This window comes from Crotalus tigris, unplaced genomic scaffold (genome assembly GCF_016545835.1).
Source record: "Crotalus tigris isolate CLP2741 ecotype Arizona unplaced genomic scaffold, ASM1654583v1 scf7180000017744.3724543626:3957646, whole genome shotgun sequence".
Lineage (NCBI taxonomy): Eukaryota > Metazoa > Chordata > Lepidosauria > Squamata > Viperidae > Crotalus > Crotalus tigris.
This window is the reverse complement of record NW_024096611.1, coordinates 1,185,839-1,198,982: the sequence shown is the minus strand read 5'-3', so window position 1 is coordinate 1,198,982 and position 13,144 is coordinate 1,185,839. Positions and strand designations below refer to the sequence as shown.

The 13,144-nt window shown below is 34.7% G+C and overlaps 1 protein-coding gene across 21 annotated transcripts in view; it reads right to left on the bottom strand.

Annotated features, from left to right (window-relative positions):
• MICAL2 (microtubule associated monooxygenase, calponin and LIM domain containing 2) overlaps positions 1-13,144 on the bottom strand; it is a 129,598-nt gene that overhangs the window by 100,732 nt on the left and 15,722 nt on the right. For 17 of the 21 annotated variants that reach the window (XR_005556372.1, XM_039340320.1, XM_039340314.1 and 14 more), the window contains exon 2: positions 6,142-6,498. Coding sequence is in view for 20 of the 21 variants with exons in the window: in XM_039340320.1 (XP_039196254.1) it covers positions 6,142-6,405 (264 nt within the window). In the remaining variant the exon portion in view is untranslated. Of the gene's footprint in view, positions 1-6,141; positions 6,499-10,076; positions 10,211-13,144 lie in introns of all 21 variants that reach the window. The other 4 variants (XM_039340316.1, XM_039340319.1, XM_039340318.1 and 1 more) reach the window with 1 other exon arrangement.

Sequence of the window (13,144 nt, the reverse complement as noted above, 5' to 3'; positions counted from 1 at the left end):
TTCCTTTCATCACCAGTGCTTGAACAAGAATTACTTCCTATGATTTTCTTTTTTTAAAAAAAACATGAACACATTTAAACTAAATCGTTTTGCAAATAATGTAAATGGTAAAATTTTATCTTCCTTCAAGCATTTTTGTCCAAATGACTTAACAACTTTTCTATTTAATGCTGTTAAAATAAGGTGTTAAAACATTTTGAACAGTTCTGCCCTAAAGGATTGGATTTAGTAAAGTCAACAATTCTCAACAAGTCCCGTTTCTTCTAAGGTGACTATAAACTGGAATTTTGGAAACTCACCAAATACATCTCCTATCAAACAATCTTAGGATTCTTCCATTTATACTTCTCACAAAATCATTTGATCATTTTAAAGGATCTTGAAATAAAAAATGCAGGTCAGATTATTTCCATGCTGTCTAAAAACTGATTCCTATGATCCCACAGTCCCCATTGTCCAATTTATCTTATCCACTCTGCTATCACTGCACACTGCTCCAATATCTCTAGTAGGCCATATAATTTCTTGTCTTCACAGTTAATTCTTGTGATAAAATTGCATACTTATTCCCTACTTACATTATTTTATTTTTATTGAGAGATTGTGCTTGCTGTCATCTGGTAATAATTGCAGTTGTTTTTCAGGACAGCGTGTGCTTGCACAGTACAGGAATCATCTGCGGTTCTTGTGGTTTGAAATAAAACAGGTAATGCTAAATAAGCATAAATAATTAGAGGGAATCCCAGAATTGTTTTTTTATTGAGATGATAGTAGCCCTTTGGCTTTAAATGAGTTTCTTGGCTCTGGCTTTATTAGCTGAATCTAAGCATCTTATTCAAAGCAACTTGCAAAGTTTCCACAATTTCTAAGCCAGTGGTTCTAAGCGATGCTGAATTCTGCTTGTTTAATTTACAGAGTACCTGCAGTCCTTAGAGAGCTAGTTTGGTGCAGTGGTGAAGGCAACAGGCTAGGAATCAGAAGACAGTGAGTTCTAGTTTCATCCAAGGTAAAAAAACCAAAACTGGATACCTTGGGCCAGTCACCCTCTCTCAGCCTTAGGAAGGAGGCAATGGCAAAAGGAAACTCCAGGGACTTTTCCAGGCAGTTGCCAGGAATAGCAGACACCCCCCCCCCCGCCCTCTAAATGCATATTCTAAGAAATAACCCAAAAAATAGGTTTTGAATTGCCATGAATCCCTGGTAATAAGTGAATATTGTTTTACAGTACACTAGTCCTCAGATACAAGAGATACTCATTTCAAACAGCTCTGATAGATGCTTTTTTTAAAAAAAAACATTTTCACTGTTAGAAATGGTAAAAGTTGTTCTGAAAATATATGCAGAAATCACACTTTCAGAGGAGCTTCTGAGTACAATGCAAAGTGCTGTACGGTATGTATTACTTATTTACTCAATTTCACATCAACCTTTTACATCAACTTTTTGCAATTACTGTTTAATCCTGTCAGGAGCTAAATAAAACTAGTAGCTCACGTTAGACATAAAAAATAATCAAGTTATCCAATTCCATTCCAAAACCTTGACCATAATTACAGCTCTATAGAATTTTAATGCAGGAGTCCATTCAAAATTTGTTTTCTTTTTGCACTTCACACAAATGGTTCGTCCTTTCTTGCAATGACTTATACTAAATTCTCCACCAAAATAATATCCAGGATTTGAAAGATGAAGTTAAATATGGAACTCATATTAGCATAATTTATAACATGGTAGTTATTGATGTAACATTTTCTTCTGATAAAACATCCCAGACTGCCTCTGACAGTCCCCCATGAACCCCTAAGTATTTGAATCTAAGACCATATAGGAAGCTATAGGGAGAAGATATGGTACTTCATTACTTTAGACTTTTTCTCCAAGCCCCATTTGCTTTAGAAGCTCCTCAATGCATTAAAATTGGAGAGGAGAGAGGAAGAGTGTGTGCTGTTCAAGAAATATTTATTTGAAACACGATCTACAACAATAACTTTATTGCTCTCTGTACTATATTTCTTAAAAGGAGGAAGGAGAATATATAAAACAAGGGGAAAATATATCAAAAAGCCAAATAAAAAGCCCAATACACACTGATATCAAATGTGTTTTTTAAAAGTTCCAAATGTAACTACATTCATACTGAAAGAAAATGGGGATGGGGTGAAATTGTTATAATACATATGACACCAATTGCTACTGTTATTCTCAGAATACCTTACATTGTTTTAGTATCAAGATAGCGTTAGCTTAGTGAATCATGAATGGATTTTTTTTCTCCATTATAATGTATACTAATTAATATTTTTAAATATTAACTAGCTTCATATTTCCTGAAAAATCTATCAATCATTTCAAGCCTTGGCTAAGAAACAATAAAGTTGAACTTTAAACTAACAAGGAGCACAGTTGCCATGGACAGCGTTCATGTACCTTGATTCAGCTACAGTAGCTGGAACTACAAAAAGGGCATGGTGAAGTATTTATGTATTTTATTGTGGAACTGCATTAAAAAAGGCAGTTTGTATTCCAGACATTACCAAGCAAAAACAAACAGATTATAGCCAGTCTGTCTGCTTCTGAAACACTGATTGGGAAAAGTGATTAGGAATATGTCAGATAGCTTGTAGGTGTTCCATTCACATGAATTTTTAAAGCCTGCCCAACCTTCTCTGTAAATATCAGCCCCATTGAAAAAAACATTCATTGCTTCTACTGATATCAGATCATCAGGTACCCCACTAGCAGGAAAATGGTGTATTGTTTGTGTGTGTGTGTGTATGTTGTGTGTTGCGTGTGTGTTATAGATCACAACTATATTAAGGCAGGTAATAAATCACTCGCTTCCATGTTAGAGTTCGGATCCAGTTGAATCCCTCCCTTCTGAATAAGAAAATAATGCACAGTTGACTTACTAGCAATGGCAATGAAGTAATGTTTAGTTTGACACACACACACTCCTCAATAGTATATAAGAGCCAACATTGCACAATGATTTTTACTGTCAAAATTATGAATTATTGAAGAAGGTTTGGTCATAAAAAAAACCCCAATCCTATCTAAGGTGCTCTGCAGGCCTTTTTGCACAGTATTTAATAGACTAATTTCAGCTTTTTCAGAAGCACAAGTGATTATTCTACCCAATAGCCCATTTTCCAATTGTGACTACCAATCAAGTTCAATAAAAATATACAGAAATACAAAGAAGAAACATTAGAAAATACACAATGATTCCAATTTAATCAATATGAAGAATGTGGTTAAGATTTTTTGTGTTCCCCAGGAATTTCATTTTTTTTGTGTTCTACAGGTATTCAAAACTGATTTTATACAGGCATCCCTATTAAATCAGAGGCTAAAGTAGAAATAGGAAGGCTTACTTTTTCCCACAAAAGTAGAGATTTATCTGTCAAAGTTCTCCCTCAACCATTAAAATGTTGTCTTTTCTAATATTGCTATATCCAACATCTGAAAATATATGTTTATTTAAAACTGAATGTCACTGTTTATTTCTTATAAATCTATTGCTTTTCCTCTGGTTTTTGTTTCAGATATTTTTGTTTATTATTTTTCACTACTGTATGTATGTATTTATTTCCATTCAATCATCTATCTGATTCTTAAAGACTACCTGGACAAATCCCTGCACTTTTCTTGGTGAGGTTTTCAAAAGTGGTTTGCCATTGCCACTTTTGAAAGTGACTGGCCCAAGGTCACCCACCTGGCTTTGTGCCTAAGATGAAACTAGAACTTCCCAGTTTGTAATCTAATGCCTTAGCCATTACATTTTATTTTTATTTTATGTATTTTATACATGCACACCCTATTACAAATAATGCAATGTATACATTTTAAAACTATTTGGTAGATAGATAGATAGATAGATAGATAGATAGATAGATAGATAGATAGATAATCAGAAATAATACAGACAGTAAGATGCAAGACTGCTGTGATATTTATGACTATGCAAGAATTTCAAAATGATTTTCTAACATTTAGCAAAACATTCTAGACCAGTGATGGCGAACTTTTTAGAGACCGAGTGCCCCAAAACCGGCCCCGCCCTGTCCCACCCGCCTACTCCGCCCCCATCCTGCCCACTCCATCCCCACCCGGCCCACCCGCAGGGCCATTCACTTACTCCACGGCCCATCACAGATCGCCCAGGCAGCCCAGCAGTGCCATGGTGGCCATGCCCTCTGCCCTCACCACGCAGTATCAACTGTGTGCAATGGGGCGCAAGAGTGAAGTCTTGTCCCTGCTGCCCAGCTGCCATGTCCTTGGCTGCGCTGGTCCATGCTCGGGGGCAACTCCCTTCTGGGGGGCTGCTAGTGAGGAGGGGCTGCGGGGGAAGCGGGGCTGGGGCAACAGCGCACATGCCCACAGAGAGTTTCTGAGTGCCATAGCTTCGCCACCACTGTTCTAGACCGTTCACAGAGTTTAATTCTATGACCATTAATGCTCAACATGAGAATCATACTTTGTTCCAAGTATATTTGTTGTCGCTAATTGTATAGAAGATTTTACTTCCACAACTGATTTATATACTGTCATGTAATTTAATCTTCTAAGGTGCTAAACCCAGTATATTTAGTATCTTAATACCAGTACTGCCTCAAAGTAATCACTTGGGAGTTGTTCTTGTTTCTGCACTTCCCATCACTCATATTTATATCATAGATATTTTTTGACAGGAAACAATGAATCATCAGTAAAGAATGCTTGCTTGATAGTTAAATTTGGCTGGCAATCCAGTCAGTGTTTTCATTGCATTCCTCAGATTAAGTGTTTCCATACATACAGTCTGGTTTCTTTGATAGCATATAAAACAATTTTGGATCATTTTGAAGTAACTGAAATGTATTAATTGATACTGTTTTTATTAAGATGTCATGTTTGTTTTAGTTTCTGTGGAATATTCTAATTTTTAAAAATGACAAAAAGCCATTGTTAATAATAGAATTTGGTATTGCCCTTTCTTCTCTATTCTGGGGATAGAAAACACATTTTTAAAAATCCCTAATTACAGAAGAATACTAAGTACTTAAGTTGCACATATAAAGTCATATTCATATATTCAACATGCAAGTCCAATTATCCTGTTCACATCAATGCTACAGGTAGTCCTCAGTTAATTATTTAGTTCACAGGTAGGATACTGCTGCAAGAGGAAACTTATGACCAGTCCTCGAAGCTGAGGCTGTCACAGCATCTCCATAGTCACATGATCACAATCGAGCACTTGGCAACTGGCTCACAATTATGACAGTCACAGCATCCTGTGGGTCACATTATCGCCATCTGTGACCTTCGTTGCCTGCTCCCAACAAGCAAAGTCAATGGGAAAGGTGGCAGGAGGACCCATATGGTGATCTTGTGACATTGAGCTAAAAATCTGTGCAGGATTCACATAACAACCGCAACGGGAACTTCCATCGTAAGTTGATGTGGTCACGTAACATTGTGCTTCACAACTGCTTTGTTTAGCAACAGAGTTGCCAGTCCTAGTTATTGTCATTAACTGAGGACTACTTGTATTAATATATCTGGTTCACAGGGGTCTTCAAACCTGGCCCTGTTATGACGTGTGGACTTCAACTCCCAGAATTCTTCAGCCAGGATTCAATGGATTCAATTTTTCAATAAGGTATTTCCCTTCCACTTAGGTAGTGATCATTCACTTACAGGTTCTTATGAAAGCTGACAATGGAAACTAAAAAGCTTCTTTTGCTTCATATTATTTAAGTGCTCCCAGCACTCTTTGCATTCTTGACTTTGAATGCAATAAAATTAAATATGACAATAGTCTTCCTCAAATACATGAGGCAAGTACATATATTTTAATATTTTAAAATTAGCATGTGAATTTATTAAGGTTTTGTGGTTATATTTACAGAAGAGATTAAAGTAACTGAAAATTTACAAGCATATATCATGCCCAACTTTCAAATACTAAAAGATCTACATTAGCCTCATGATATAGTATGTATGAACAGCAAAGTACTTTTGTCCCTAAGAGGAAGTTTGTCCAGAATTGTTATTAAACCGAAAGAAGCATCCCAAAATATCTTCTATAAAAGCAGAGTGTCATCTGATTTATTCAAGCAGGATCAGATTCAAAATGAAGTACCAAATTCTCCTTACCTTTGTGTTTGTACAAGATTTTCCACGTTTGTATTCCTTATGGCTTGCCCTCTTATCTAGCTTATTCCACAAAGCTTTGGCCTTCCAGCTGGTCACTTTTGATTTAAGTTTGGCATAAAAGTTTCTGTTATCCAAAGGGTCTAATTCAAGATGGCGAGTGAGAATATTAAAAGCCTGAATTGAACCTTTGCATGTTGAGGCTTGAACAAAGCTTTCAAATATTTGGTCAGCTTGGTTGTACTTATCATTGTCTTTTTCACCCATGTTTCAAGAAGACTGAATAGCATGTACAAATAGCATACTTTTGAGCAGAAGTTCATCTGAGAGATACTGTCAGCTTGTCCCAAGATGTAACATCTACAAAGAGACAGGAAAAAAAAAATCATTAGTGTAAATCAAGACAAAATTCTAAATCTTTACAACATACAACATAGAATACTTTGTAGAACTCAAAGAGTAGATATCAAGAAAGAAAAGTAGCATTTTAAATAAAACTGCCACAACTACAGAAGTTATATGTTATGTCTTTCTGATACATTTATGCTTCTGATTTGTTACATGATTCTAACACATTTATTTATCAGATTGATATAGTTTATATAAATTTGTATAAATACTTATTATATTTATATACGTCTCACACAAAGTGACTCTGGGTAGCATACAATAAAACCTACTATTAAAACCCACTGCAAATGCCATTAAAAACAATTAAAGAAAGAAGGCCACAAGCAGGAGAATATTACACATAATACAGCCTCATGTAGGCTTCTTATAACCAGAGGATTTCCAGGGTTGCTGAAAAATAAAAACATTTTAAGGTCTTTCTGGAAGAGGATAGCCTCATCTTGGAAGGGACAATGTTTAGAGAATGGATGGAACTTTAATGTATGCTTCAGTAACCTTCTGCAAAGTTTCAAGCTTTGGGGTTCATTTTTTGCTACTGTGTTCTTTGATGTAGTTTTTAAATTTTTTAAGAAATAAAATAACGTGTTATACCTTACAGATTTGTAAATATAGCAATCTTTAAATCATTAACTTCTATTCTTAGTAGTTCATGAATTATGCAAATGCAATCTATTGCATTTTTATTTTATTAGCCGTTACTTGAAATGCAAACTAGTCACTGACTGCTTATGTTTGATACTGTAAAATAAAAAGGAAGAATAGTGAAGGAGTGGGCTGGCTAACTTTTTCCTTTCTACCGTTTGCTCATGAACATCAATTCTAAACTTCTTTCCTATACACAAAATGCTACACTAACTTCCAGACCTCCCAAAATACATATTCCTAGAAAATATAAAGATATCAAACTTTACAGCCTTTCTTAATAGCAATTGCAAATCTCTTTCCCATAATTTATCTCTTCCACTGGTTCTATGAAATTAATTCAGGTCAGTTACAATTGAGCAACTTTGGGAATATTATTTAAATAAAGGCAAGGCACACTTGATTCTCATTAGAAACTTTTTAAAGTCTATGTATTTTCTTAAAGATATCAGTACAAAGGCCGTTCTTATTACAACATTCAATGCACAAGTTTCATAATGCCTATATTTGCAACAAAAAAAACATAAAAGCTGCTATTTAGTATAGTGTTTTAGGCATGAAAAACTTTGGATAGGTAAAAAGAGTTTTAATATGCATGGAAGATAAAAGCTCTTTATAACAGAGAAACATAATAATGTATAATTCAATTGCAAAAGATAATACAAGTGAAATTTCTTAGGATTTTGTATGTATGTATGTATACAAGGGTGGAAGGAAGGAAGGAAGGAAGGAAGGAAGGAAGGAAGGAAGGAAGGAAGGAAGGAAGGAAGGAAGGAAGGTCCTGTATAGGTGCTGGACTGCTTGAAAGACTGGATCAAGAGGGTTTTTTTAAAATAATTTTGAGTTGGTGTTATTAGACAAACAAACAAAAATTGATGAAACTGTTTCCTTTTTCTTCAAGTTATCCTTTCTTAAAAGAGATTGGCTGCTAAGTTTCTTCTAGAATTACTGTTTATAATAGAATAAACCAAGAATTGCAAGTAGGCATCATCAGTACTTTAAACATTTCTCTTTTTGTCAGTTGTATCTTCCTTCTGTGTATTTCTATTGCAAATTAATGTTTATATTCACCTAGAATAGTATACTGCTAATATTCTGCTAAGCAGTCTTTCCTAGTATCAAATATTTTATTACAATGTGGCTTCATTTAGAGTAATCCATTCTTTGATATAATAATTTTCAATGATTCATTTTTAAGATATTCAGTACTTCAAAAATCAGTCTCTATGGGTGCTCCAGTTTTTAACATTTCAATGCTAAGCAATGTGACTTTATTTCCTGCTTTTGCTTTAAATCTTATCCAAAAGCACAGTAAAGCCATCTAAATTTAGTTTTTAAAGTATAATAATCTTTACTTTTTAACAAATTTAAGATGACCCCTCAAGTTTATAAGGTACAAATATGTAACTGTTTTACAAATTATCTAATTTTGTCCAGCATCATAATTCACATGGGAAATAGTTTAAAGAAGTGTAGCAGTTTCATATAATTGATTTTAAGCTTCACTCTAAAACAGCTGTACACTGTCTCTATGCTGGAATGTTAAAGGGCAAAATAGAAGCTGGTTAAAAATAATTTCTTTAAAAAGGCATACTAATAATAGCTCCTATGCTTGAGAGGATAAAATAACTTAAACAGCCATTCAGTAATATACATTTCTTCCACATCAAGTATATTTCAGGAGTTATATAGCAGGAGTTATATAATTACTTATATAAAAGTGTATATTTTGATACACTTAAGAAGCAGTAACTTTTGAGAAATTTAACTAACACAAAAATCCAGTCAGGAGAACAATGTCTGAATTAAAAGCAGAATAAAACAAGTAGTATAAGTGAGCGTAGGGTTTCCATCAATTTCAAGTAGTGCTCACATATGAAGTGTATTTGGCTCCAATTGCAACATTACTAAAAAAAAAAAATGTTGATTGGTTAAAATGATTCATTTTATTTGCTAAAGTACAGATGATGTCTGTCAATTAATATTAGAATTACTATTTTTATTGTATGTTTAAATTTTTACTAAGACATCAGTCTCTAAACCACATTTTTAAAAAGTACACTACAAGTACTTCCTTATGCACAGTACTCAACAGTCACTCCACCTAATCAACTAAACTGAAGATTTATACATACTCCCCGAAGCCCACTGAAGGACTTACTTCTAAGCAGATACAGAGGCTGTATCTAATTTTAAAAACTTGGTCCTGTATTCTATTAAACAGAATGCTTTGCTTAATTCACTTAAGTCCAAATGCAAAACCAGAACCATCAGATTCTTTTAAAGTAGTATAAACTGAAGTCCATGTGAGTGCACCTAGCTATATGAATCTCTCTAGCCAAAAGCCTTTCAGATGGAAATAACTACAACTCCCATTATCCTAAGCATTGTGGATACGAATTTCTGTCCAACTCTTCTAGAGCCATGGGGAAGAATGAGCTTGATGTGCAGCAGTCTTCACAGAAAATGTAATGGATGTGTGGAGAAGAAAATGAAATTCTTGAAAGGCACTAAAGGTTTCAAAAATTGCCATCTTTGGCTATTTTTTCACCATCTCATTTTCAGAAATGGAATGGCTTATAGATACATCACGTTACACACTTTTCCAACATTCTGATCATAAGGTGGCTAATCATGTACACTTAACAAGTACATTTCTATAAACTGATGGAAAAACAGTAGATAAATTTAACAAATCTGAAATTTTACCAGCACTTTTATTGAATTAAGTTCAGCTTTTTTCAAAACCTTTCAACTAGCAATTATGATTGAGGTTGCACTCTCTATCATCTTTAGAAGCTGGAGAGGGAAACTGTCAAATTATTCATTGTATATAATCAATACTGAAAGATTAAAGAATAACTTGAACCTTATCAAAGTCTTACCAGCCACAATCTTGCTAAAGAATTTAAGAAACAGGTTTGGTACAATCTTACAGAGGACAGGCCAATCTTGCACTCTTTTTCCTTCCATCTCTAGGTGAAACTCATGTTTGTAGTTCATATTTCCCAGTTCTTATCTACATATTCAGAGAAGATAAAATAATGTATGTATGTATGTTTTATGTTTATATTTATATATTTACACACACATAAAGACCAACATACACTTTTTGGCCCCCTCTTATTTTAGAACTAAAAAGCTGGGAGATAGTGGTGTGCAAAATATTCTGACATTGAATTGTACTACTTCAAGTTCAAAAATATTTTGTTCTTCTGAATGCATTTTAGACTCAGAATATTTCTGTTCAAAGTAACCTACTTCAAATATAAAACAACAATTTCTCTCTCCAAACAACTCTTTTGAACTTAACATTGGTTTAAATTCAAAATGGTGCATTTGCAAAGTAATCTGAAAGCCAGTACAGGAAAGCAGGCAAAATTCTTCTGTGTATTGTCTTGAGTTTCTTCTCCCAACACCTTCAAAAATGGCATATATCTAAATAGCACTGGAAATACAGGCAGAGAATAACAACACATATCTCAGGTTGGTCTCTGTATTTGCCAGCACCTGGATATGGTACAACATAGGCTAGACCTGCAGAACTCAAAGAGAGGAAGGAACAGTGGTGGGATTCAGCCAGTTCGCACCACTTCGGCAGAACCGGTAGCTAATTTTTTGTTGCCCAGGCCCAGAATGGACATCCAGAAGCGACATCCACACTGAGAACCAGTTGTTCACATATTTGAATACCACCACTGGAAAGGAGATGCACTGATACTTGAAAGTTAATGGCAGGCCTCAAAGAAAAAGCTAGCATGCTAATCAGCTTTTCAGCAGCTAGCAGCATGGTGGCATTACAGGAACTGGCCGTATCAGTAATGCCTGGATATGTGGGAGGTGCTCAGCAGCATGTCTTTCAGGGCCAAGATGGCTATGAAAAGCTAGGCAATTGTGACAATGGCAGTGGGTTTGTTAAGTTCTCAAAAAATGCCAGTGGGCCACATAAGGTTGCTTGGCAGACCAGAAGGCATGATGAGGGCTATAAATCAACCAGCGTTAGAAATGAACCATAAATAACTTATACATATTATATTTTACTGTGAAGAAGGACAGAGCTGAGTTGTCAATTAACACTATGGCACTATAAGATTTGCTTGCTTCTAAAAGTGGATGCACATGTTTTTCAAATTACATTACATTTAAAAAAATAGTATTTATCATCAGGAAGAAAGTGGAAGGAGGACTCAGCCCATAAACTTCTGCCATTTAATTCCTTACTCAATTAATCAACGTTGATTAAAGTAAAGCTGTCACTTGGACTAGCTCAACCATTTTACATGTATAAAATGAAAGTCAGTTAACAGGCAAAATTAAATTAAATTTATTTAAGGAGCAAGATGGTACATTAATTAAATTAATCCTAAGCAGTGTTGCCTTTTGCTAACAAAATCTTTATGTCCCTAAATCTTAACAGCTAAAATATGAAGTGCAACTTTCCATTCATCGGTATGATGTAGTCAACTCTGATTACACTAAACAGTGCAAATGTAAATATTAATCATTATTTTCACATCAACAGTTTTATTAAACTCTTAATCTGCTTCAACTCCCAGATGATTTCATAAAAGGCAAGTAAAAATAGCAAGCTTATTAGAGTTAAAAAACAGCTATGCTGACAATAGTGATGCAGCCTATAACAGGGATGGCGAACCTTTTAGAGACCAAGTGCCCAAACTGCAACCCAAACCCCACTTATGCATCGTCAGGTGCTGGATGGGTGTGGCCCATTGGGTGAGTGTGGCCTATTGGGTGGGTGTGGCTGCGGTGGTAACAGCAGACTGGGTGGGACTAAAAAATTCAATCAATCAATTCCAACTTTGCAAGATCTTTTTTTTCCCACGAGAAGTTGAAATTGACTGATTGATTGAACCTTTTTTTTTGTACATGGCGGTGGCGGCCTAAAGTAAAAAGGTTTTATAAAACCCAGCTGAAGGCCTAGGACTGGGGCGACGGAGCACCACCATTGGCCTATAATAAACTCAAAACACATTTATGCAAAATAAATAACTTCCTGATAATATCTCTGTGATACAGAGAAGTAGGTACTGCGTTTATGAGCAATTATTTTTCTTTCTTTTATAAAAAGATTTATAAAATAGAAGAAAAAAATCTTCATATTGTGCAGGATATAAAGAATGTCTGATCCTGATTTATAATCCCGATAATAGATATGAAGACATATTATACATTAGAATATATTAATAAAAACTAATTATCAAAAGATCAGTCTTCATGTGTCCTTGGCAAACAAGGACAGTTGGAAAGAGTTTATACAGATAGTCCTTAAATTATAACCATAACTGAGCCCAGAGTTACAGTCATAAGTTGTTGCAGTCGTATGTTAAGGCATCACATGACCAGAGCTGATTTTTCTGACTTTTTTGCAGCAATCATTAAATGTATCTATTTTCCCCAATACTGTTTTTTGCCAGAAACTGAAATAAACTGGAAATTGATGCTCCATCACTGCAGATTTTTAAGAAGATGCTAGATAGTTACTTATCTAAGATGGTATAGGTGCTTGAGCAGGGGGCTGGACTAGAAGACCTCCAAGGTCTCTTCCAGCTCTATTCTATTCATATTAAAAAAAACACTACAAATCATTTTTCAGGTAACAGTGGGAAACTGCAAACAGCCATAAAGGTGAGACTGTTGCCAAGCACTCAAAGCAACCATAACTTTTAAAATGGAAATATGAATTGCAAGTTCTTTCTTAAAATAAATAGGTTGTAAACATAACTTCAGCAAATTATACTGTCGTCTGGTAAATACCATATAGACTAACTGTGAAAATCTGTGTAATTTATTTAAGTTCTCCCATTTCATAACCTGTTAACCTAATCTTTTGGGTCACTATAAAAATACTAACATCATCTCCAAAAATCAAACATTATGTAGGGCAAAATGAGCTTAAAAAAAGAAAAAATCCTGTCACGTCATGTGAAATAAT